The sequence below is a fragment of the Mauremys reevesii genome, linkage group 4 (assembly GCF_016161935.1).
Source record: "Mauremys reevesii isolate NIE-2019 linkage group 4, ASM1616193v1, whole genome shotgun sequence".
NCBI lineage: Eukaryota > Metazoa > Chordata > Testudines > Geoemydidae > Mauremys > Mauremys reevesii.
The window spans coordinates 45,700,524-45,727,572 of NC_052626.1; the positions used below are offsets into that span (position 1 = coordinate 45,700,524).

The 27,049-nt window shown below is 41.8% G+C and overlaps 1 protein-coding gene across 3 annotated transcripts in view; it reads right to left on the reverse strand.

Annotated features, from left to right (window-relative positions):
* BRMS1L (BRMS1 like transcriptional repressor) overlaps positions 1 to 26,659 on the reverse strand; it is a 48,857-nt gene extending 22,198 nt beyond the window's left edge. For 2 of the 3 annotated variants that reach the window (XM_039537967.1, XM_039537968.1), the window contains exons 1-5: positions 26,398 to 26,659; positions 15,553 to 15,643; positions 13,837 to 13,964; positions 5,821 to 5,900; positions 1,018 to 1,114 (exon numbers count right to left, since the gene is read on the reverse strand). In XM_039537967.1, the coding sequence (XP_039393901.1) occupies positions 1,018 to 1,114; positions 5,821 to 5,900; positions 13,837 to 13,964; positions 15,553 to 15,643; positions 26,398 to 26,533 (532 nt within the window). In that variant the 5' untranslated portion in view covers positions 26,534 to 26,659. The remainder of the gene's footprint in view (positions 1 to 1,017; positions 1,115 to 5,820; positions 5,901 to 13,836; positions 13,965 to 15,552; positions 15,644 to 26,397) is intronic. The other variant, XR_005598244.1, reaches the window with a different exon arrangement.
* Between the last annotated feature and the right edge of the window lie 390 nt (positions 26,660 to 27,049).

The following is a 27,049-nucleotide window of genomic DNA, read 5'->3' on the forward strand; positions in this document are numbered from 1 at the left end:
TAGAATAAAGTCTAAAATACAATTAACAGCATTCCACAATGTGATGAAAGGCTCTATAGATGCAGTACTTGCATATAATTGAACCCGCAGTTAGCTATCAGATGATGGATATGACAATTTTCTGCAATATCCTTATTGAATCAAGTATAACTATCTTTGGAGTCCATTATATTAAATGAAAAGGTTATGTATTATTACAGGCCAGGACTGCATGTAACTTTTCGCAGAAGAGTGAGATGGGATGTGAACCCAGGCACATTATGAACTTCAAAGGACTATGTTGAGCAATGTACCAGTCAAGAATGGACTTTTGGGACAAACAGTGTCAAGTGTTTGCCTGAGGAATCTCTATAGACTAATGCAATTTCCCACCTGCAGCTATGCAAAAATCCAGCCTGTTGAAATTGCATCCTGAAGAGGGGACCATTGTCCACTGATTACCTGTTCCCAGAACCCAAAGATCAAAGGCCCAATCTATATAAAAGAAAAGACTAACCTATTCATGGGTGTGCTAGTCCTAAGATAAGGCTGCTATGAACTTGTAACCACAGAAAAAATGCCTTTGTGAGTTATGAAGGATTGATTCCTACCATAGCCCTGGCTGGAGATGGGGGAGCTCTCTGGTAAGCTTATTGGCATATGTGCAAGTTCTTTTCTGTAATGTTTTCTCTGTAATGCCTTCATCTTAAGAATAAATGTGATTGCTTATAAATGACTGTGTGGTAAATTGTGACCACCGGCAATTACAGCTGCTCATATTCTTTGTAGAGAAAGCAAAGCAGAGAAATAAACCTGCTTAGGTAGTCTGGTTTGATGGGGAAATCATAGTGTAGACAGGGAACTCTGCAGCAGGGAAAAAGCCCAGTCAGGAGGGAGAGAGATATGGGTCTGCCCAAGAGAGGTGATGGCTGAGAAGCCTAGAGTGGGTGCTCTTAATGGCCCATGGAGGGGCAGTGCAGGTGCAGCTGCCCTAAACTGTGACACCAAGTCATGAAAAATCTTTCAAATTCTATTTACCTGAGGTAATGTCAATGCTATGCCTGTCTTCTTCTAATCTTCTGATCTTCTCTTCTAGTTCACTTTGTACAGTATCATATAACAAGAGCTTCTCACTCTGAAACAAAAGCAAGAAATTATAACATGCATTCATGCATGTTTATCAACTAAATGCACTTGACATCAACTGGTTTAGAAGTTCAGGTGCAACATGATAAGAGTCGCTTATGCATTTAGATACAGCCATGAAGCATAAGCCACATTTTGTACCCGATTTTGAGTCCCTCATCCACCTGCTTTTTCAGTGTGATGTCCCAGCCCCTTAAAGCTTACACTTATTCCAGACATTTCATGTGGATGCAAGATATACAGATATCAAAGAAGGGTGCATGTGCTGAGGATTTGAGTGGGACCATGATAGGAAGGAGATTTAAAGCAAGCAGCTAGATCTCCACCAGAACATTCTCTAGTTGGACATTATCTCCCATCATGACTGTCTGATGAAAGACTCACAATGAAGAATAGAGAAGATGGTCGACCCATCACTCGTGCTCTTCTCAAGATATGAAGTAGATCTAAAGCAAAAATGGAACACAAAGAGCACTGGAAACAGTCTATTGATTAGGTCAGGATAACGAAGAATAAACCTGAATGAATGGCAGTTCTTACCAACTTGGAAGGGCTTTAGGTGTGGGTCAAGGACATTGGACTGTGTGCATTGGTCAAGACTTGCCCACTCCTTCAGTCCTATAAAGTCACACCCAGGAACACGGGAAATACCAGACTGGATCAAATACATGGTCAATATAGTCTGGTGTCCTATCTCCAACCAAATTCACTATGGACTTCATATTCAGAATGTACTCTGTAGTGGTGTGCAAATTAAATTATCTATTTACACCTGGTCAAGCTTTCCAAATTTCTAAATTTTTAAAAATTTGGGAAAAAATAATTATGTTTTATTAAAACATCCCTATTTTTCAGCCAGATCTAATCTTTGTTAACTATAGTACTAGTAACAGTTACATTCTCTCATAGAATTGTATTAACAATTGTCCTTTGAACTTTGTGAACAAACAAAGAAGTGACTGCTACAATAGAAATATTGTGTGTCCAGAATAATGGAACTTAGATTTAAAAGTGTGAACTGAAACAGTCCTAAATCAGCAGTGACACAACCATACAATAGTTTAAAACATTGTAATTTAATTAGCACTTTTCAAAGGGGATATAAAAACTCTACCACCATTTGGTTTCAAATACATTAATGGCTTATCTTTAGTTATAGGTATTGTACTAGACCCTTCCTTCATTGACAAACAGAAGCAGATGCATACGCAAGCTCTGATTCTCTATATAATCCAACAAATACTTCAGCTGCTTTCCCATCCCTCAAGGTTGCTGGCTTTAAAGTTAAGAATGGTTATACCATGGATTTTATTTACAGAATAGTACATATTTGACACAATAATTATAAACTGCTTAGATATAGCAATTAGACTTTTAAAGAAATGTAAAACAGTATCTGAAATCCCAGAACTGTGCATATCATTTTGTATTATATGAGTTTTGGGCTTTGGGGAAGTACCTTTATTGCTCCTTTCATTTGTTGGCATGTCTCCTAAAGGATGACAAATATACATGCATCTTTGGAGGGTTTTTGTTTTTATTGCAACAGATAATGACTCCTAGAAGGGCTGAAAGTAACGAAGAGGAAACACTCACTAGTCACGTTCTCTTTTATCTACAATAGCACTTGAGGTGGTTCAGATGGCTAAGAAATGATCTGGTACCAAAAAATCAGTTTCTACAACTGCACCTAAAATTGCACTGGAATTCATCTCTTCTGTAATATAAAGGCTTGGATGCCTAACTTAATTCATGAGAATATCTCAGATTCTCTGTTGTCGAAGATATCCGAAATGTAAAGGGGGAAAACAAAAACAAACAAAAAAACCACAGATGGACCAGAAAAAAAAAATATGAAGAAAATACAAGAAAAGATGGAGGCTTTGGAAACTCAAGAAGAAAGCACCAAGATGCTTGCTCAAGTCCTTATTAAGGATAAATTGCTAAGATGTAGATAAAATCTCTTAGAAAAGTTATATTTACCTCACTTTTAAATATACACAATACTTATGTTCATACACATTTAATCCCCATTTAGAATTATAAGTCTGTTTCACAACTTTCTATTGTAACTTCCATATCAGTGAAAGAAAGAGGTTAAGGACTTATGTCCGTTAATGTTAATAACCTACAGCGCATTTCAGCTCCTGCCAGTGGGGGCAGGGCAGCACGCTTTTAGAAATGCCCCCTTCCCCTAGTGCAGTGTGTGGTCATGCCAGCTGGGACAGACTCACATCATTCTGGGAAGTACTGGAAACTCTGATAATCTGGTTTCAGAGTAGCAGCCGTATTAATCTGTATCCGCAAAAAGAACAGGAGTACTTGTGGCACCTTAGAGACTAACAAATTTATTTGAGCATAAGCTTTCGTGGGCTACAGCCCACTTCATCGGATGCATGCAGTGGAAAATACAGTAGAAAGATATATATATACACACACACACACACACAGAGAACATGAACAATGGGTGTTACCATATACACTCTAACAAGACTGATCAGTTAAGGTGAGCTATTACCAGCAGGAGAGAAAAAACACTTTTTGTAGTGGTAATCAAAATGGTCCATTTGCAGCAGTTGACAAGAAGTTGTGAGGAACAGTGCGGGTGGAGGAATAAACATGGGGAAATAGTTTTACTTTGTGTAACGACCCATCCACTCCCAGTCTTTATTTAAGCCTAATTTAATGGTGTCCATTTTGCAAATTAATTCCAATTCAGAAGTCTCTCATTGGAGTCTGTTTTTGAAGTTCTAATAATCTGGGAATGCATGAGTAGCCATCCCCCTAGAATCCTCCATCAGCCCCCACTTATCCCGAGAGCCCCCCCACACACATCCCAGCATCCCTGACATACTTCCTGCTCGTTGCAGCTCCACCAGCTAGTTCCCCATCCCACAACATCCTCAATTCCTGCCACAGACCCCAACATCTGCCACTCATCGCCACTCACCCTGCAGCCCCCCTCCCCAAACACTCCCACTCATCTCATAACCTGTCACCAACTCACCCCCAACCCCTCACCAGGACCTCCACAGCCACTCCCTGATCTCCTCCCAGCTCAGTACTCCGCTCCCATCCTGGGCTAGGGAGGCTCTGCCCAATCCCAGATGCTCTGCTCGCTATCACCACCTACCCTGCACTCCATGGAGCAGGCCACATTTGAGTGATGAGTGGCTTTGCGACCCTGTGCACCACATCATAACACTACCCATCCAGTGACTGGGGCCCCGACTGAGATGGGGGCCCTGTGCAAGCACACTGAGTGCTTTAGGACTGGCCTGGATTAACCAAAGGCAGGGCTCTCACTGAAGGGGATTGTATTTAGGAATTTGTTTTCAAGGGGTCTGTAACTCTTGTGATTTATGTGAAGAGAGTGTCAGATTTCTTTGCTAAGCCTGTGCTTTACTGCCATGTTATCCCTGAAGGGTATAACAAGGAAATTGGAGCTCCTACAGCTTGGTGTTGGGGGAGGAAACAAAGGCTTATCTAACAACTGGAGGGTCAGGAGGGCTAAGGCACTGGGTCTTGAGTGTAGGCAGCCAGACTGCAGGGTCCCACTGCCCAAGAATGGTGTCAGACATGAGGGAGTATGTTTCAGAGATACAGAGCTCGGAGCAGTGATCAGTCACTATCCAGTCTCAGGAGGCTTAGAAGCACATGGAAGTCAATCTCAGTAGACTGATGTCTATTCAGAGAAGGACTAGATCAGGTTGTGACAATTTACATCCAGGTAAACAGGTAACAGTATCAAAATATGAAGATCCATATTAGTCCAGACATTTCAAGTATTATATGCATTCACAGAAAGAAGCTTTTGTTTTTACAAGCAGAATTTCTATCTCTGGGTTTAAAGGTTTTGATACTTTTAAATGGATAGGTAAAAATAGCAAAAACTGTATGACCCTTTCATAAGCCGACCCTATATTTCAGGGGTTGGAAAACTTTGGCTCCCGGCCCGTCAGGGTAAGCCACTTCCCGCAGCTCCCATTGGCTGGGAACGGTGAACCGCAGCCACAGGGAGCTGAGGGGCTCCATGCCTGCAGATGCTCCAGGTAAACAAAACGACAATGTATTAAGATATTCAATTTAATGATTCCACAGAGTTTAAAATCATCAAATTTTGGTGTAGACCTGTTTATAAGCCGACCCTCACTCTTTGATACGTTACATTTTTACCAAAAATATTCGGCTTATGAACGAGTATATACGGTAATTGTTCTACAACTCTATTGCTGAAATGATCAGAGAGTCTACTGAAATAGAAACATGTCTAATTCTCTCATACCAATTTTTGAATAGTGACAACATTATTTTCTGCCCATAAACTGCTTTTAAAAATAGAATTATTGCAAAATGTGACTGCTATATTTATGGTAGAATACCACTAGCTATTTTCTCAGATGCCTAGTATATAAAAGAGATTCCAAAAATGATTGGAGGTCTTTTCAATCTTAGACAGGCCCTGTTAATGAAAGTAGTATTAATCTTGTTTATGTAAACCAAACTGACACCTAGTTGAGGTCTCATTTCTTTAAGTTGTTAAGGATGTATTTCTTTTGAAATGATAAAGAAAGTTACATCAAAATACTGAAGTTACAAAATAATACAAACTTAAAATGGACCAATCTTGGAAACTGTTGCACATCCATTAAGGACAGACTTGATTAGCCACCAGTTTAAACAAGTTGACAATACCTCACAGTGCTGGCGAGAAGCTTGAATTTCACATTCATATTTGTTCTTTACAGACTCTAAACAGAGCTCTCTATAGATACCTGCAACCAGACAAATTACAGCATTATTACTTTTTTTAAAAAATAAGAGTAACAGATTTCAGAATTATCTGTTAAGATTGCTATTGCTAGTCCTAGAGTAATGCACATATGGAAAAAAAATACTATTTTACATATTGACAGTGTTCAGACAGTACACAGAGTATAAAACTTGTATGGAAAAATAACTGACTGAACTCAAGAGGCTGCAGAGAAAACTGTCCTCAATTTTGTTCACTTTTATATTTATAGAGACTAAAAAGTTTATCCTGCTGGCAATATAGGTGGAAAAGAAACTAATTTATCCCACAACATTCTGTCACTGCAACACAAGGTAGACTTACTATGTTACAGCTTTGCCACTTCTGGCTGAGATAACTTGGTGCATTGCAGGAAGATCGTTTCAAGCAGAAAGCACAATTATTTTTTTAAAGAAGGTACATGTATGTGCATACAGTGCACTAACATAATAGGGCCACAACCTGGCTGAGGTCTCTAGGTGCTACCGCAGTACTGTGTTTAAAAGTAATGAATGGGAGGCTAACAAAAATACAGTAATTAATAAGGCAGGAGAAGAGGACAAAATGTATCCAGCCAAAGTCAGTAGTTCTTGGGTATTACTAACTGTTTGGTGGTCTCCAAGCTATTCTCAAGGGACAAGCCACCACAACCATCTATCTTGTGGGCAATCTTATGACATAGGTCAAAGATTGAATTGGCCTTCACAACATCCCATGCCTGAAATATAACCGGGTTCAAAAAAAATAAATTAGATAAGTTCATGGTGGATAGCTCCATCAACGGCTATTAGCCAAATAGTCAGGAACAAACACCATGCTCTGGGCGTCCCTAAACCGCTGATCGCCAGAAACGGAACTGGATGACAGAAGATGGATCACCTGAGAAATTGCCCTGTTCTGTTCATTCCCTCTGAAGCATCTGGCAGCAGCCACTATCGGAAGACAGGTTACTAGGCTAGATGGACCAATGGTCCAACCCAGTATGGCTATTCTTGTGTTCACCTATGTGACCTAGGAGGACAAGCTTCTTGCTTGAAAAGCATGGGAACTGAAGTGCTCTTCCATTCTTATTAGTGGTCCATGTTGTATCTCTTCTCTAAATGGAGAACTTGAATCTCCTGGACAGTCTCTTGCAGTTTTCGTAAAAAAAAAAAAAAAAAAAAAAAAAAAAAAACCACTGAATTCTCTGTAACCTCAAATTCTATTTGCATCCATTTCTGCTCATATAAGTTTTCAATTAAGGGCTCTGAATAGTTAAAATACAATTAAATGTACTGGCATAAGACAGTTTTTGTTTTCAAATTCAGCTGGTCTTTCACAAAGTACTTCCCCAATTAATGAGTACAAATTAGCAATTTCTCTACTCCCAAGAAAAAAAGAATCACTTTTAAAAATTAAAAGGGCATTTTACACACTGATTTGAATAGCCACTTTTATTTAAAAAAATAAAAAAAAAATCCTTACTGTGTCAGCAAATATTAGCTTTTAAAAACTCTTTCAGAATGCTTCTCCAACCCTCCCTACACAACAGATGTCAGATTAACATATTAATCTAGCAATAAGAGACCTAGAATGAACAATTTCTATCACTGAAGTTTTACTCAGTTATATCCCCCATCTAACACTGTGAAGAGTTAAGATGTTAGAAGACAAATCATCATGTTTCTTAAAATATTCTTCTCATACTCTGTGAGCTGATCATCAACAAAACATCTTTTCAACTCACTTTTGGGAAATGAGAATACAGTATGGGTAACAGTTTTAGATATTAAGTTTAGAGTTTAAGAAATAGAGTTACTATAAAATAAAAGTGAAATGAATGCTATTACTGATTAATGGGACATGATAATATAGCACTTCTGATTCAGGCTAGAATTAAAACTCCAAGTTAGTGGAGTGCACTTGCATATTGGTGTGAAACAGAATCTAAGCAAGTTGGCTAAAGAAGTGAAGCGGCTGATAAAGTGTGCTGAGAAAAGATTTGGACTATTTGTTTATAACCTCTCTGGTTGCTAACTGACTGATGGCTGTATAGCCCAAGGTCCCGTGTGTTTCAGCAGCAGCAAGAACTATAAGTGGACTACAAACCACTGCATGTTGGGAAAACTTCCTGGGCCCTGCCAGAAGTACCCTCCGCCTTCCCAGCAGGAAGATTTAGCATTGAAGCAGGGAGCCTGAAGCAAGCAGAGAAGAGGCTGCTAGACTGCAGTCCTGATGTTTCCTTACAAATAAAGCTTTGTTTCTGGTCGTTTGTCTGAGTGGGTCTTGTCTGAGGTGACCACATGCTGGCACACAATGCCAAGCACACTGAGGAATCTCAAGCCCAGTTCCCCAAAGTTTTGTAAAAAGCTACCAGGCAGATATACCCGATTCTTGTACAATCTCAAACTGGGATGGTGAACAGTAGGGGGATTACAGTTGGAACAACCAAAAAACTGTTGAGCTGTATGTCAAGTATCATGACAATTTAGAAAACTTCTGTAGCAGAATGTAATGAATCAAACATGAAAAGCTGCTCAAAATTATCTGAGTTTTCTTCTCCAAGAAGTAGGACTATGTGTATCTGTATTTGGGTGATTCATGTAAGGGTGGTGTTCCTTAACACTGAGAACAAGACTACTGACTCTATGTTAAATATCCCAACCCTGGATAACATTGGTATGTGCGTGTATGGAAGATCTTGCACTTTTGAGAGGACAAATCACAGTATTATAATGCAAATGAACTGAGTAGCTTTCCTCTTCAAATAATTTGTTCAAGAATGAAGTCTAATATTGCTTTATGTCAGCACCTTTCATAGTATCTGAGTTGCTATGTCAGTTTTCTATGATCCCAGCCAGGGGCGGCGAGTTGTATGGGCCTGTGGTGCCCAGGCTCCATGAATATTCAGGGTCTGGGGCCCAGCTCCACCAATGTTAAGGGCCGGATCTCCTCCCCCGGCCCCACCTGCTGCTCCTGTGTGCCTCTCAGCCCCCACTGCTGCCCCCGGGCGATTTAAAAGCGCCCAGGGGTCCCCAGCCACTGCCACCACCAGCAGTGCAGCAGGACTGGCCACGCTGTGACATGGGCAGTGTAGTCACCCTTTATTGCCGTGGGAGAGCTCTCCCAGCAATAAAAAATAACCACCCCAAATGAGGGGTAAGCACGGTCTATACTGGCGCTTTTCAGCGCTAAAAAACTTTTGTCGTTCTGGGGTGTGTTTTTTCATACCCCTGAACGACCAAAGTTTTAGCACTGAAAGTGACAGTATAGACACAGCCTCCGGCGGCTTCCTGCCTGCTCTGCTCCAGGAAGTGGCCAGCACATCCCTGCAGCCCCGGTGGGGTGGGAGGTGGGGGCAGGGACCGGGGAGGGGAGGGTCCTTCACATGCTGCCCCTGCCCAAACCATAGAGCCACTACCAGAGGGGTGTGCAGGCTGCTTTCAGGAGCTGGCACTGCCCCAGGTAGCCAGTGACCCCCTGACCCCTTCCTGCACGCCAACCTCCTGCCCCATCCCAGAAAGTCACCATTGATGCAGTGTCAGTGTGTTGCTTACATCAACTGTTAGTGGCTTTCAGGAACCATCCAACAATGCCTCACACTGTCAATATAATTGATACAAGCACTCCTAGTAAGGACACGCACTGCCAACACAAGTAGCTAAGCGTGCGCGCACACACACAGAGTGATTTGATAACTACAGTGGCTGTATTCTGACGTAAGTCAGGTCAACATAATTTAGTAGTGTAGACATGGCCTGACAACAACTTGTGCAGGGAATGCAAGAAAAGTAGGTTGCAAGAGTTTCTGCTAAAGCAGTGGTTCTCAACCAGGGGTACACATACCACTGGGGGTACTCAGAGGTCTTCCAGGGGGTACATCAACTCATCTAGATAGTGGCCTAGTTTTACAACAGGCTACATAAAAATCACTAGCAAAATCAGTACAAACTAAAATTTCACACAATGACTTCTTTATACTGCTCTATATTACTATACACTGTAATGTAAGTCCAATATTTATATTCCAATTGATTTTATAATTACATGGTAAAAAGAAAGTAAGCAATTCTTCAGTAATTATGCGCTATGACACTTTTGTATTTTTATGTCTGATTTTGTAAGCAAGTAGTTTAAGTGAGGGGAAACTTGGGGGTACACTAGACTTATCAGACTCCTGAAAGGGGTACAGTAGTCTGGAAAGATTCAGAACCACTGTTCTAGAGGCCAGGGCTTCCTGAGTGACAGTAAGAAACCCAAAAAGTGAACAAGGAGTCTTGTCCACACTAGCATGGCCCAAGTGAAGCAAATGGAAGCTGCTGGAGCGTACTTCATTATTTCCCGCCGGGGAGGAGTTTACCATCATGTACATCAAGTTCTTTGATAGCAAGTCTCCTCATAGGAAATGCTGTGTCCTTCTCCAGATAAGAGTAGGGCCGTACCAAATTCACAGCTGTGAAAAATGCGTCACGGACTGTGAAATCTGTGACCCAAAAGGAGGGCATGGGGGAGAGGGGAGTTGAAAGGTTATAGTGGGGGTGGGGTCACAGTATTGCCACCCTTACTTCTGTGCTACCTTCAGAGCTGGGCGGCCAGAGAGCAGCAGCTTTGGCCAGGTACCCAGCTCTGAAGGCAGCGCCCCACCAGCAGCTGTGCAGAAGTAAGGGTAGCAATACCATACCATGCCATCCTTCTGCACTGCTGCTGGCAACAGCAGTGCCTTCAGAGCTGGGCTCCCGGCCAGCAGCCACTGCTCTCCAGCCACCCAGCTCTGAAGCAGCAGTGTCGCCAGTAGCATTGCAGAAGTAAGGGTGGCAATACCGTGACCCCTCCTACAATAACTGTTTCTTCACCCAAGCTCCTTTTGGGTCAGGACCCCTACAATTACAGCACTGATATTTCAGATTTAATTATCTGAAATCATGAAATTTATGATTTTTTTTAAATCTTATACCATGAAATTAACCAAAATGGACCATGAATTTGGTAGGGCCCTACTCATTAGGAAATCCTATCCCTACTGACACTGCAAAAAAGTTTACCTTTCCTTCCAGCCTTTTGGTCTTTGCGGATTCTAATGATGTCCTCCAAGGCAGCAGGTAAGGGAATGTATAGGTCTAGTTTGATCCCTGACAGTCTCATCCGCCTGCCCTCTCTCTTTTAAGGGCAAGGGGGAGACCAGGAAGAACTATCCAGCAAGCTCTAGTCTTGCTATGGCTGTATGTGGGTCTCATACTATTCTGGGACAAATAGTACAAGACAAACTTCCTTCTCCTAAGCTTCCTGCTCTGCTTCTGATAACTAACCCTTAATTCCAGCAGGAATCCATCTGTTTAGATTTCATAGCTTTCTTTTTCCTTACTGTTTTCTCAAGATTTGAGAAAAGCCATTTTTGAGTCTAGTGATTATGAAGATGACTGGGAGAAAATAATGCTATAGATTTTTGTTTTTGTTTTTTTGGCTTCCACAACTAACCCAGGCTTTTGGAGTTCTCTAGAACCAACTCCTCTGAATCTGATTCAGAGATATGACTAGTCTGAGCGTGGAGACCATGAATTTCTTCTTCAACTTGAAAGGTATTCATGATACAGTAGCTCCAACTGGGTAAGGCCTGCTTACTTTTCTCTCTCTGTCTTTTATGGTTACTCTCAGATTCTGAAGGAGACAGGGTAATGGGCTTTCCAACTGCACTGAAGATGTGAATGGGTCAGAGAATCTCAATATATTGCCTCTCCATACCATTGTGACTCCAGACTCAGTACATGCAGTCAGTAGCATAGCTGGGAGGGGGGGGGGGAAAGAGGGGGAAAGCAGGGCAGTGGCCGCTCTCCTGCCAAGCGCAAGTGGCATCTTTTCAAATTTCTTGGTGCCTTTTTAATTTTTACTCATCCAGTGGTGCTTTTACTGATAGGGCAGCGCTCTGGGTCTTCAGCGGGTCCTTCACTCACTCCCGGTGTGTGTTCGGCGGCACCAAAGGACCCGCTGCCGAAATGCTACTGAAGACCCGCGGAGCGAGTGAAGGACCCGCTGCTGAAGACCCGGAGCACCGCCCCGTCAGTAAACGCGCCGCTGGGTGAGTAAAAGCGCCGCAGCAGGTGGCACCTTTTTTGGTGGTCACTACACCTGGCTATGCCACTGCTCGCAATACAGGTCTGAGGTTTGAGCCAGGGTATCCAAGACCTAGGTTAGGATAAACAGGGCACATTACAACAACATATGTCAATCCCAGGGGAAAGACCAGTTCTGAAGAGGATATCTAGGATTGAAGAAAGGTTAGGTTATCTTTCTGGGGGAAAGAATCACTAGCCCCCGAAATCTTAAGTTATCCTTATATGAGGGAACAGTAGGGAAAACCCCATTGAGAGGAACCCACAGAATAAAGAGAAGATCCCTTTTGATCCTCCTGGCCTGACCTGCTTTTGCTTCGTGGCATGGAGCTGAGTGATGAGAAAGAAGGTGTTGGCAATGTTTGTGATCACCACACTAATGATGCAAGCCGAGGCAATTTTGCACTTTTCCAGATTGAAGTACAGCTAAACATTTCTGCTGGTTCTCCCTTCAGAAGGGGTAGGCATGGTACCTCGTGGCTCTTTTCTAACCTGTGCTAGGGGACACCCTCTCCTACCACAGACAGGTTGAGCATCTGTGGATTAATCTGGTTGAAGAGGTCACCATCCAAAAACTTAGTAATGGGGTAGAACAAGAGGAGCAGATCTTTGTTTTCCTCTTCAATTTCTTTGTCATGTCAGCGTACCATGTAACTGCCATGAGGCATGGCTAATACTCAACCTCAGCAGACAAAACTGAGTTGACAAGAGTTCTTATTAAAACTGTATCTAGATGTTAAGATCCAATTTATCTAAATGCTAGGAGTTTAAAATTCCTGGAATTATTTGGTTTTTCTTTTTTGGGGTCAGAACTGCACACCTGCTGTAGACCCATTGTTAAGGAATTTACATGCCCTATATCCTCTGCACAATAAGGTCTGGAGACATGGATTACAAGGCAGCTGAACTGGTTATACAAAACTATAACTAGAAACTATTTTAGAGTGTTAGAATATATTCAGTGTGTTAGATGTTAAAAATTACAAGCTTAAGTGTGTTTGTGTGTGTCATATTGTCTTCTAGCACTGTACATTAAGGGATCTAACAAGTTCTAATAAAATACAGTAGCAGTTTTAAAGTTTATAGAAGACAACTCACAACAAGGTTTCTAAAGCCGTAAAAAAGTACTCAAAATTTTATCTATTTGAGATTAATCTAAGGGCAAAAGTCTCCTTCACATTTTCATATCCTTTATTTTTGAAATCCTCTGACACTAATAGAAATAACAGCCCTTATTAATGCAGAAGTGTAATCATTTTGTACAATGCTACAGAGACAGAGAACAGATGCGGCACAAGTTAACATCACACTGCCTAGGGTTTAATCAGACGGTACCTTGAGGAGACAGACAACCTATTACAATGTTGGCTTTTGCTAAAAAAGCATCCATTAGATTTCTCTTCTGAGGCATTTCAAATTTATAATAGTCACATGTTCTAGAACAGGGGCAGTAACCTTTCAGAAGCGGTGTGCCGAGTCTTCATTTATTCACTCAGATTTAAGGTTTTGCGTGCTAGTAATACATTTTAACGTTTTTTTAGAAGGTCTCTTTCTATAAGTCTATAATATATAACTAAACTATTGTTGAATGTAAAGTAAATAAGGTTTTTAAAATGTTTAAGAAGCTTCATTTAAAACTAAATAAAATGCAGAGCCCCCTGGGCCAGTGGCCAGGACCCAGGCAGCGTGAGTGCCACTGAAAATTAGCTCGCGTGCCACCTTTGGCACCCATGCCATAGGTTGCCTACCCCTGTTCTAGAATGAGTCAACTGACTTTAAAGTTGCATAGTAGATCTACACTGTTAAACAGCAACAATCATGTCACATTCCTACCTGCCACCTTTGTTCGGATTTGCATGTTTTCTTGTAAAGCTGCCAATGGTTCCAAGTATTCTTGTGCCTTTCCAGCTATGACCTCCTGTAGTTTTGCATCCACTTGGCTTAATCTTTCTTTGTAAAGTCTTAAAATAAAAATGTAGTGCATTACTTAAGAGCCAATACAAGCAGAACAGCAGAAATGACAGTTTTGTATGCAAGAATTCTTTAGACAATCCCATATCTACAATCAAAGTTTAATAATCCCATGACAGATCTACTAAAACCTAGAAATCTAAATGTTGCCACTCTAAATTCCAAGACAAAAAAGTCATGTTTAAGGTAAACTATTTTCTTTTTGTATACTTCACTCTTCTAGGAAAGATGTACAAGCATAGCATTTCTATCCCTTCTTTCTGAAGATGGAATCACAGATATTAAACAGCATTGCAGAATATGATCGCGTCACTTTAAAAAAAAAAAAAAAACCACGACCAACACCAAGGGGAAAGTGACTAGGAACTGGTGATGGTATACAGAAACTTTTACGAAACTTACCCAGATTGGCAGCAACTGAATTATCAAATAACACTACATGCAAAAAGATGAGCAACCTACATGGAAAGAGATGAGCCTCCATATCAGTTCTCAGTGGACAGATTCTGCATACCACATAAAATATTCCCACCATAACATTAACTGGCACCTTCAGCTAAGATATCGCATACTCAACTGGCATGGAAAGTGAGCCGGTATTTTAAAACCTCTAAAATTGTTCCATTCTGAACAAGTTGATATTAATTGGCAGAGTGATGTGGGCAAAATCCTTTTCCCTACAGAACAGACAGGTTAAGTCTAAAGATTACAATGTATCTATCATAAACAGTTTTTACAGTTTGTAAGAGAGCCCCATTCTCAAGTGGAGCCTCTGAGTTCAATAGTGATAACTTTTACAAAAAGTGTATAGCATATCAGTTAAATTGAAAGCGGTATGGTCAACCATTAATATTAGCTTACCTGCTTGTTTTAGTTTTCCCTTCATGTCTATAACAGATAAACCTATCTAAAGCGGTGAAGGAGAGAAGTAGGCTGATAGAACTTAAAAAGGTATTAATTGCTGCTAAAGCACAATTTTTTGACCTTACATAATTATTTCTGAAAACAAAATCTAAATGACAATTCAAAACAGACTTTATTGGTGATACTATCAGCTGAGAGGGAAGTCAAATTTTGCAGTCTGTTACACTGATGTTGAAGAGTTAATTCTAGACACGCTTTTACTTAATGCTGGGGGAATGCCTCTGGTTGCATATACACTGGTACCAATCACATAGGGAAGCAAAAGGGGTCCTGATGCCACCCCAAGAATGCAGGTCTACATATATCCCCTCAGCATTTTGGGACAGGAGACTCATGCTGGCACCTCCACCCAGCAACTGCATTTAAGATCCCCTTTCTTACTCTAAAACTACATTTATCTTCCCCCTAAACATTCTACTGAGAGAATAAAGTAGAAATTTGACTACCCGCACAATTATTTCATCTCAGAATGCCAATTTAACACTATGCTCTTTAAAGAGTCAACAGCTGCTGGAATGGTAGAATCCTCTTCCAGATAAGAGTAATTCCTGCAACACAGGAAAAGAAAGACTGACTGTTCGTGGTCACTTATAGCACTACTGAAAGAATGAGCCCCCAAAGGAAGAGACTTTTTAAAAATGTTTGACTACTTACTGATCTTTGAGGTCTGTAAATTGTTTTTCAAGATTGGACATTTCATCTAAGCATTCCATTCTTCTTCTTTCACAGTCCTCATCATCCATTTCTGAAAATTAAAAGGTTTTTTTGGGAGAACAATATCTCAGAATAAATTTATTGGAAATGAAGTTACCAGTTTTATACAACTGAACCCCGAGCTAACCATAAACTATTTATGAAAAACTGAGCCAGCTACCGATGTTCCGTAAGCTAAAGGTTTAAGAGATTAGTCCCTGCTGAAGACAATTCCAATTTTCAAAGCTACCTTACATTTGCTGTGGTATATAAAAGAAATTAACCTAACTGGGTTTCTTCTAGAATTAGAAGAAATGGAGATCAGTTTAGTTAGTTGAAGCAATAGCAATCCACATAAAATGAGTGCATAGTCCTTGGAGTTATAGTGGTTATCCATAGACTGATATTTTGTCTAGATCAACCTCCACTTAAAAAAAAAGAAGTCATAGTTCTTCAGTTTGGAAGACTATTCTCATATTAATTGCTTTCTTGGTTTTGCAGCCAAGAGAGCTTATGTATAGAAATCTCCCTCATTTATCTTAGTATTTAAATAAATATTTTAACACAATGCAATAAAGACAGATTCATCACCATTACCGGAGAGTTATTTTATTGATATTTCTGAATATTTCCTTAAATATACTTTGCATTTAGAGATCAAGTACCTTTTTAAAAAAAAAAAAAAAACACACAAGGAATGTTGGATTTTGGCAAAGCTCTTCTGCCAGACTTTCCCTAAAAACTTTGCTTGACACCTCCAATTACTATAGAGGTATACAGAGGCTTAGTTGCTTTCTTAATTCAGATGCAGATAAATGTTAAATGTCCTAGAAATGGAGAGAATCCCCGATGGTATTGAGTACGTGCTCCAAAATATTGAATGTAAATCTTATTTTTTTTTCCAGGGTGGAATTTGCCTTTTTGCTCTCTAATGTACAAGAGAATTTGAAAAGTGTTTTTCCACAAGAGTTTCTGCTTTGTTTTTCCACCCCACCGTCTTTTAGGCATTTTTCACCTAATCTTTCCCAGAGGACTTCTTGGCAGAAGAGAAGGGAAAGTGTCTCAAGAGATGCGTATTTGTGAGCTCTCACCACTCAAATGTAGGGGAGTCAGAAGAAAGTTAGCTGGATGCACCAGAGTTCAGCAAGCATGAACAAAAACAAAATGTTAAGTGGTGACACTAAGAGTTATTTAAAGGACATTTCTGTTCACCCCTACAATATCATGGAGTGGAGACAAGAGAATTTCATTAGCACTGAATGCCACAGATCTATTAATGAGGATGGATATAATTCTCTTGTACACAGACAGGTAATCTCCTAGAGCAACTGGTGCTGTTTCTGAAAAATTCCTTGTCCCTAAACTCTAAAATAACCAGGATACCAGCAGAGCTGGTTGACTCTGGAGCTTTTTTGACTAGCTTCTTGACTGGCTTGCCTGGAAAACAGAGACAAGGTGGGTTTGATAATACCACCTCTTTTTTTTGGTCCAACTTCTGTTCATGATAGAGATACAACCTCCTGAAGAAAAGCATATCCGATGGTAACTGGCAAGGTCACTAGGATTTAGTAGTAGCAGTGGTGGCAGCAGCATCTTTAGCACCAATCAGGCTATTGTCTATTTCTTGGTTAGAAAGGAGAATTCCCTATTTGAAAGGCATGCTACCATCTTTTAGGAAGGGTCAAAGACACATGTGACAGTTCCAGTTGCTGTTAATATTTCCATGACTACTACGTGGACAGACAGGCTGCATTGTTGGTGAGGAAGGGTTGTCTTAGACCCCATTGTTCTTGATGTCCCCATGAGGCCACTTCAGATATGAGTTCTCGTCTCTGTGAAGTACAGTGACAATTCATCACAGATATCCAGATGGATTTACAACACCAGTTACGGTCCCAAGGAGCTCCGCTAGGTGTGACCATACTAAGCTCTTTTGCCTCCTCCTTAATGCAGCATAAGTTTGCCATGGGGAATTTTAACAAAGTGTCTGTATCAGACTGATTTACACAAGTACCACTCAAGTCTTCAGACTCATTTTTTGTTAAACATGGCAATCTGCATGGGTGATGACATGGAAGGCAGAGCTTCAATGCCTGCATATCAACAGTTGTCATATGGTGATAAATATAGTGCTTTCTGGTTTCTTCCACTCCTAGACTTCTTGGCTGGATGGAATCTTCTGCAACTACACTGTAATTGGGAGGGGCGTTTAAGCTTTTGGAGATGAGGGGCAAACCTTGGTGATAGCTTCTTTGTGCTTGGAGATATGACGAAAAGGAGGAAAGGAACAATTTATTATTTGCACTCCATCAGCCCCTAGGAGCCTCAGTCAAGGACCAGGATCTCATAATGCTGTGTGTTCATACAGTGCCTAGCAAAAAGTTGGTCCCTCCAGGGTTATAAAATGTAGCACAGCATCACACGTCTTGATTCTCAAAAAGGTACTGGGAACCCAAAAGTCCAGCTGAAGTTAATGGAAGTTGTGGGTGCTAGACATCTCTGAAAAAGTCAGGCCTGTTCAAAAGTTTACTACTTTACACAGCAGGGCTTTAAAAAAATAAAATAAAATAAATAAAAAAAGTATTGTGCACACAGCTATACAGATTAGCTGAGTAAGACAAACCAGATGCAAGACTGAATCTCTTACTTTCCTGCTTGAGATAGCTGTATAAACTCTAAACTGATTTTCTAAGCCAAAAAAGTTACCCGCATATACATTGTATACTAATTTAAAGAGCCAACACTTCAGTATTGAGTAAACAGTGACTACCACAACTTGGGGGGGGGGGGGGAGTGGAGGGAAAACAACACACACCCTCTCAAATTGAAAGAAATCCAGCAAAATCTGGACTACTCTGCAAAAGCTGGTGAAAAATTGCTTTGAATTTTACATTGTCCCTTGCAAGATGCTCCTGACCCTGCAAATTTGGTGATTAAAAGTGTTTACACTCAATATGCATACCTTATTATGGAGCAACACAAGTAACTGTGTTGTTATTGCAGCTAAGTTTCCCTTATAAACCTGAGTTTGCTCACAAAATCTAGTCACCTCAGCCTGAAAACTAGCAGGTTAGGTTTACAGCAGATAGAGTTTTCCTACAAAAATTGAGGCAAAATGAGGTTGATTTGTCATAACCACACTAATACAATGAACTATATACAAGGGTGAAGAATCGCCAGATTTTTACTGCATTAATAACCCAAAGTCACTTTAAAAATAGCCCAATCTGTATACTGAAGATTTTTATTAAATGCATTGTTATTTGATGTATAGACCAAACAAAAGCTTTAGATACATAGTACAGATTTGATAAAAAAGCTACATGCCCCAGCAGAAGTTCATCAACATTAGCAACAAAGCTATGAGATGGCAATCAAATTCAAAAATCAAAACCACCATTCTGGTACCTGTATCCCAAGAGAGGGTTGGCAGATGTTTCAAACAAAATATGGCTAATGACAGCATTAAAAATAGCAGTCTTCGTCAGAAGTAGAATGCTTCTGTTGGTGGTCACACATCACCAGTGAAATCATTTCATTGATGCAAACTGTTCACAACAGATTTTCTGTCACCGCATGTATGCTCCAACACAAAGAATGTTTTCTAAAAGTTCCTCTTGCATCTTGTTGCACAGTTTTGTTTTTATCAAGTTCATCTGAGAAACTCTTTCAAGTGCAGTGTTGCTAGAAGGTAGCGACAGCAACAAAAGAGCAAATAAGCCAAGTCCACTAAGTCTTTGTCCCCAGCAGCAGTGCGTTCGAGAACTTCAACCCAAATCTATTCTACTTAGTTGTCTTGAGTATGCCAGTGAACCATAGGCAAAACTCTTTACTGCTGTTTCAACTGTCCAAGATCTCTACAAAACAATGGTTGATATTTCATCTAGGTCATGCAGGGTTGAGCACAATAGAAAAAAAAACTTAGTACTGAAAGGGATTTAATCACTGAACGTTTGATGGCGATCTCGGTTTCACAAATTCCAACAAGAAATCTCGACACCTACTTTTGATGTCTTTGACAACAGGAACGCTTAGTGTGTATTTTGAAAGTTCCAGCTGAAAAGCTACTCCAAAATAGACTGCACAAAACTACTAGTGGTAAATATGTCCAATGGCTTCTGAAGCGATGTTAGATGGGGTGGGATCTGAGTTACTACAGAGAATTCTTTCCTGGGTATCTGGCTGGTGAGTCTTGCTACATGCTCAGGGTTTAGCTGATCGCCATATTTGGGGTCAGGAAGAAATTTTCCTCCAGGGCAGATTGGCAGAAGCCCTGGGGGTTTTTCACCTTCCTCTGCAGCATGGGGCACGGGTCACTTGCTGGAAGATTCTCTGCACCTTGAAGTCTTTAAACCATGATTTGAGGACTTCAATGGCTCAGACATAGGTTTGATACAGGAGTAGCTGGGTGAGATTCTGTGGCCTGCATTGTACAGGAGGTCAGACCAGATGATCATAATGGTCCCTTCTGACCTTAAAGTCTACGACTCAAAGGTGATGTCTTAGTTTAACACAGCAGTCCAGTTCTCCAAAAAAAAAAAAAACAAACAAAAAAAAAAACCAACACACTGTTTCACAACCCTCACCACGAGGCTCTGGTAGAATGTCATCAATTCCTGCAGCAGCTTTCCTGCATTAGTTCTTTCCAACTGAAACATTTGGTCTATCCTCCAGGCTTCGACACAGAAAAGTCAGGTAAATTTTATTCACCTAATCACTGTACAGATGATAAAGAAGTTCGGCATCATAGTCAAAAACAAAGAAACAAACTATCTGAAAGTTTAGCTTCAGTCCAAACTGATCAAGAGCCCTGGTCACATAGGGACTAATGGAAAGCCATCTTGTGCCAGAAAGCTTCATCAAACTGTGTTGCTAAGCAAGGTGGCTGTTTCATTGCCTGAAAGAGCTCCAGCTGCTACACAATGAATCCTAATTCCTCCATGAGTTTCAATAAGCAAGCCTTGAGGTCACGAACCCTTCATCAATACAGCGGAATCTGTGTCCAATAGGATGGGGTGCAATCTCCTAGACAGTCATATATGGAATTGTGTGTTCTTCTGTTACCACAGAAGGTACTCAATATTGTTTGATGCAAGTTAGCGCTACTCCCTCATAAGGCTGCTACCAAATTAACTTTAATGTAAATGTACAGGGAAGACTGAGGAGATTCTTAGCCAGGTGCTCATGACTGAATACCAACCTCAGGGCAGACTGTTACAAACCAGGTTACTCCTAGTCCCAAAGGACCAGTCACTTACATGAGGTCACACCAAAGACGCTTGTAGCCAATCCTATAACAAACTAAAGATTTATTAACCAAGAAAAAGAAATAAGTTATTTACAAGGTTAATACAAGTAAACATACACACACAAATAAGTTACAGTCTTAGGTTCCAAAAGGTAATAGAAGCTGATGTACCACGCAAGCTTTCTACATCCTTTATAGCTAATCCAAGCTAAGCAGCATGGGGATCTCCCCATGCTTATTCTTAGAAATATTGCCCTCTCCAAATGCCAAGCTGCACAGTGATACAGTTCCTTCTGATCATGAATTTTTATTCCCTTCCCCCAGCGTTCAAACTCATGGGACAAGCATTTGCACCCATCTCCTCTTCATGGGTGTGGGGAGAGCAGGCAGAAGGCAATCAGTCAACAAAGTCTTTGTCCTTTGATGTTTCACAATGATTCATTTGGCTGCAATGGGGCTTCTTGTGTACAGGACAAGCATTTTACATTAATTAATGCTTCTTTCCTGTTTGGTGAGTTACACAGTTAGAGGTTTATAATGCAAACATTCAATATAACTTTATACCACAAGATACAAATGTTATAAGGGAGCATACAGCATCCTACAAGCATCTCATCAAGTCTAAACACATTCTTATAAACATAAGATCTATTTAAAAAATACTAACATATAGGTGAGCCAGAATGGCTTCCAGATATACATTTGTCAGTGTTCAGGGAGGCCTAGGCATGAGCAGGCATCTGGTCTGCCAGCATGACAATGGTACAGTTTACAGCTGATGTAAACAACTGGGTTGTCCACATGCTGTTGGCACCTCGAACTATGCTGTCTCACTAGCTCTCCCACTGGCTCATACAGTTGAACAGCATGGTGGAATGATTGAACATTGGTACTCCACAAGTGAGGAGAGCTTTGGTGGTGACCAAGAGCAGGCCACAGTGAACTTTTGGGCTCCTTCTGAAAGGAAAGATGTCAGCCATTTCAGAGTGTTTCCATTCACCCCAACAGCTTACGAGAGGCAGGGAGTTCTGTATCAGGCTCCACAGTACGTACGTACATACGTACGCACACACACAAGAGTAATATTAGATCAGAAAGGGTCCTGGAATTTTTAGATACAAAATTACAATTTGAAATTAAGTTATATTTAACACAGAAGAGGACTTCTGTTGATTAAAATATTATTTTACTGTTAACAGGCAAGAAGCAACAATAGGATGCGATAAACTATTTGTTATTGACTAAAGACTAGATGCAACACGTAAACAAGTAAGGAGAAGAGGCAATGAAGACAAGGGTAATAGTAATGAGATCAGAAAGTTACATGGACTGAAAATATGCACAACTTACTGGCTCCAAGTAATTTAGTAGTTTTTTAAAATATCCTATCAAGCCATAACCCATTGTTCTACGTGCACATTTTCAACAGGCATAGCCTATTATTGGCTTGCATTGCAGACAGCATAAATGAGAGGAGGAAAAAACCCTTCTAGTCTTACCTTTAGCTCCCTTATATAATTATCCCAACAATTTACTCCTCAGGATGTCTGCCTCACACAAGTCAGGAAGGCAAACAGGGTCCTAAAGTTTCTTCCACTTTGTTCCACGGTTCAGGTGGGTCTCAGCTATGTTTCAGGTTTCAGACATGTTCCAGTAAGTAATTTTTGTAACTAATGCTTTGTTTCAAAATAATTAGTATTTGTTTACTTCATAAACAGATATCATGGGATTTTAAATCAAGATAAGCAACCTCAACCCCAATCCTCTGAGAATCAGTGGTCCTCTGGACCCTTTCCCCCCTGCATAACATACTGGGTAGTGTGAATGTGTACTCTTATCATCTGCTACAATGTGGAATGCACCACCTCGAAGTGTAGGAGAATAATGCCCTCTTCCAGCTGCAGCTAGCACCATCATAGACCCTCCATTTCTACATCTGTGTACATACATATACAAGCCAGAATGACCTTCCATCTAGCAGAAGTTAGTGTTTCATGTATACATAACACATATGGAATGGCACACCCTCATGATCAACTGGATTTATCACGTACCTCTGACTGCCTCACCTGCACTCTGCCCACTAATCCATCTCCACTAGGATTATCTGTAACATTTCCAACCTCCAAATAGCTTTAAAGTATCTTTAAAAATACTGCCAGTAGTTTACTATATTCCTATGTCCCAAAATTTGGAATTTCTTCCCTAAGGTTACCCAAACTTGAGAAGCATGATGGGTAATAGTCCTGGAAAAGTAACAGGTTTTAGGTCAGATATCTCACTGCCCTTCAGGTGAGGATGTATAGAGACAGAGATCACTTCCCAAAAGATCACTCATTTCTAGACCTGGAGTTGCCTCAAGGTATTAAAAATCACAACTTTATGTATGGGAGAATTGGTTTAGGTAATTTTGGTATGTTTCTAAAATGTATTACAATTTCTTCTTCCTCTAAAGCCTGAAGGGTGGGACTTGTGGTAATTAGGGCAGCTTGTCTTAAAGGTAAAGATAATAACAGTATTTAAAGTAAATTTCTGAATTAGCTCTCCTGTAAGATGTGGCCAATACAGATATACCAAGGTGTCCTACAAAAATGTCTGAGTTCTCATCTGAGATGATGAGCATAACTTGTAGCTTTGACATTCGTCACTAATATATAGGGCCCTACCAAATTCACAGCCATGAAAAACACATCACAGACCAGGAGATCTGGTCGTTCCCACCCCCCCATGAAATCTGATCTTGTGTGCTTTTACCCTATACAATACAGATTTCATGGGGGGAGACCAGCGTTTCACAAATTGGAGTGCCTGTCTCAAAAAGGAGTTGCAGGGGGAGGTCACAAGGTTATTTTAAGGGGATCACAGTATTGCTACCCTTAATGTTGTGCTGCTTTCAGAGCTGGGCCGCCAGAGAGTGACAGCTGTTGGCTGGATGCCCAACTCTAAATGTAATGCCGCACCAGCTGCAGCGCAGAAGAAAGAGTGGCAATACCATACCATTGCCATCCTTACTTCTGCACTGCTGCTGGTGGCAACTCTGTCTTCAGAGCTGGGCTCCCTGCCAGCAGCTGCTGCTGCTCTCCAGCAGCACAGCTCTGGAGACAGCGCTATTGCCAGTAGCAGTGAAGAAGTATGGGTAGCAGTACCGCAACCTCCCCTACAATAACCTTGTGACCACCCCACCCCCCGCAACTCCTTTTTGGGTCAGGAATCCTAAAATTACACTGTGCAATTTCAGATTTTAATAGCTGAAATAATGAAATTTACCCTTTTTACAATCCTATGCCCGTGAAATTGACCAAAATGGACCATGAATTTGGTAGGGCCCTACTAATCTGGCATTTCTAAACTCAGGGGAGTGGGATTGGAGGAGTCTTGATGCTCAAGGGCAGATTGTATTGATTGTCTAACTATATCTAAAACTACTAGACAACACCTATTGATAAAATAAACCAACTGGAGTTAAATATGTTAAAGGTAAACTCACCAATTATTTTCAATACTTATCAGAACTTCATTCCATCCAAAGTTTCTTCCCTTGATTTAAAGCAGAATAATTTGCTATCCAACTCAACCTCACTTTTTGCCTGTTTGAAGCAATATACACCTCTACCTCAATATAACGCTGTCCTTGGGAGCCAAAAAAATCTTGTCGTGTTATAGGTGATACTATGTTATATTGAACTTACTTTGATCCACCGGAGTGCACAGTTCCCCCCCACCCCACCCTCCGAGCACTGCTTTACCGTGATAAATCCAAATTTGTGTTATAACGCCACCCAATGTATTGAGGTAGCGGTGTAGTAGCTTCAACTGAGTTCACAGCCATATTAATATTGACACTAAGGTAATTATTTTATTGTACCAACTTGGTGGAAGGTATATATTATTCATTAACCCTTATGCTTAACAGCGGGGGTCTCCAAGTCCCAGCCCACGGGTCATCTGCGGCCCAAGAACCTCAGGAGGAGAGATGCATGCAGCCACGCTGCTGGCACTGTCTGCTGCAGACGCAGCCCGCTGCTACTCCAATTGGCTGGGGGAGAGGGACAGAGATACCATCACTAGTCGCCGGACAGAGTCAGCCATGGCAGCAGCGTCCCTTTTTTCCACGACTATAAACAAGTCAAAATACTGAACCCAACTATCTGATGCACACCTTGCTGCAATCCTGAAGGTTTCAACTGCTCAGTCACTGATGCCAAACATCAACAAACTGACAGAATTGAAGCATTGCCAGGTGTCTGGGAAACACTAAAAACTCTCTAGCCAGCAAAGAATTGTATAAAGTTGTATGACAGTTTTATTATTTCTAAGACATTCAAAATAAAAAATACAATATAAACGTTTTCTTTTCTGAACACCATCTTCAGTGACATTATCAGCCTGCTGGGAGGATTTGAGGAGTGGCACTGGCACTAAAGTAAATTGAGTTTGAGACCCCTGCTTGACAGTCTGTCCCAACCTGCATTTAGTTCAGACACTCTGATGTCCTTCCCCTAACCTGAAGAAGAGATCTGTGTTACTGGAAAGACTGTACTGTCCACCAACAGAAGTTGGTCCAATAAAAGACATTACCTCACCTACCTTGTGCATCTCATATCCTGGGCCAACAACACTACCAACAGGTAATTTCTTGAAAGTGATATGTGGTATTTTAAAAATTATATTTATTCCTTGCAAAGTCTTTTCTATGGAACTTTTGATAAGAAATGTTCTGCAGTTTCTTTAAACACCCATAGTTTATTTTTAAAAGCCTTATTTGAAATGCATAATATTGTCTTGTAAGAGTTAGCAACTGAATGCCACACTCCTGGCAAGGTACAAGATGCTACAATGCTGTGTATGGGGAGGAAAAAATAGTAACTCAAGTCAAGAAAGAGAGATAAGGAGATGCCATGCAGGAAGGGAGCAGGATGAAATCTTCCACGTAGGGGAAGGTGAGAAAGGATGTGCCCTCCAGGTCAGAAAAGGAGAAACTACCAGATAGGCAAAGGGGGCTGTGGCCCCCACATCAGGTAACAGGGCAAGAAGAAACTGACATACAGAGGGAGTGTGGTGGCACGAGCTGTGGTCCCATGGGGTAAAGCAAAAAGCTACCATGAACAAGGAGGGGGTGAGATATAATCCCCTTGCAAAGAGGAGGCTCAGAAGGTGTCAGGCAAGGAAGGAGGATCCGTGTCCACAAGCTGCCATGGAGAGGGGGCAGGCCGTACCCCCGTAAAGGGGGGTTCACAAGTTGCCCAGCAGGGAAGAGTGTGGGCTGTCACCCCCACCCCGGCCAAGAAGAAGGGGATTCAGCGGCTGCAGTACAGGGGAGAAGGGGGCAGACCCTGCCGTGCCGGGGGAAGGGGGCGAGCTGAAGGGGGGGTGTGGTCAGAGGCGGAGGGGCGGGGTCAGACGCTGCCTTGCGGGGGCTGGGGCGGACTGCGGCCCCCACAGCAGGGGAAGGCGTTAACGGTCCCCCCCGCGCAGGGTAACTGCGCAGGCTGCCGCCCTTCCCCGGCATTTGCAAGCGGCCCCTGGTACCCCCGCCCGCGAACCCGCTCCCCGGTTACCTGAGCTGTCCCCCTCCTCGGACACGGACGAGCTCTCGGTGTCCTCCTCCTCCGAGGAGCTTCCCTCGTTCTCCCCGTAATCCACCTCCATCTCATCGTGGTTGTTCTCCTTCTTCTCCCGGGAATGGACCGGCATCCTCCCCGGAGATGCCGCCGAGCCACGGGACCGCCCTTCCCTCCTCCGCCGCCACCGGCTGCTCCTCCTCCTGCCCGCCCCTCAATAAAACCGCGCCATTCCCGCACGCGCCACAACGCAACCCAAGCCCTTGCCGCATGGCCCTTCTCGCCGCTTATTGGTGGATACCGGGCCGAGTGGGCGGCTCCCCCGCCAAACTCGGCAAGTGTGGTAGGCCGTTGTGCAAGGCATCTCGGTAATTGTAGTTCGTCTGGAGGAGACTGTAGTTTCGTAGCCATGGGTTAGATAGGGGAGGTGCCAGGCTTGTGATGAGCACTGGGGTTGGGGCTGGGCAGGTAGAGGTGGGGAATTCGCACCCTTCCCTGCAATCCCTCTGGCGCCAAGGGTGCTGATCTAATTGAAAGGCTCCTTGGTGGTTACAGTTTATGAGTTAGAGCTAGGAATATGTGCCAGAGCTGGTTCCATCTCCTCCTGTCAGCCTTGCGCAGCATGAGATGGATCAGGGGAGGGAGGGAT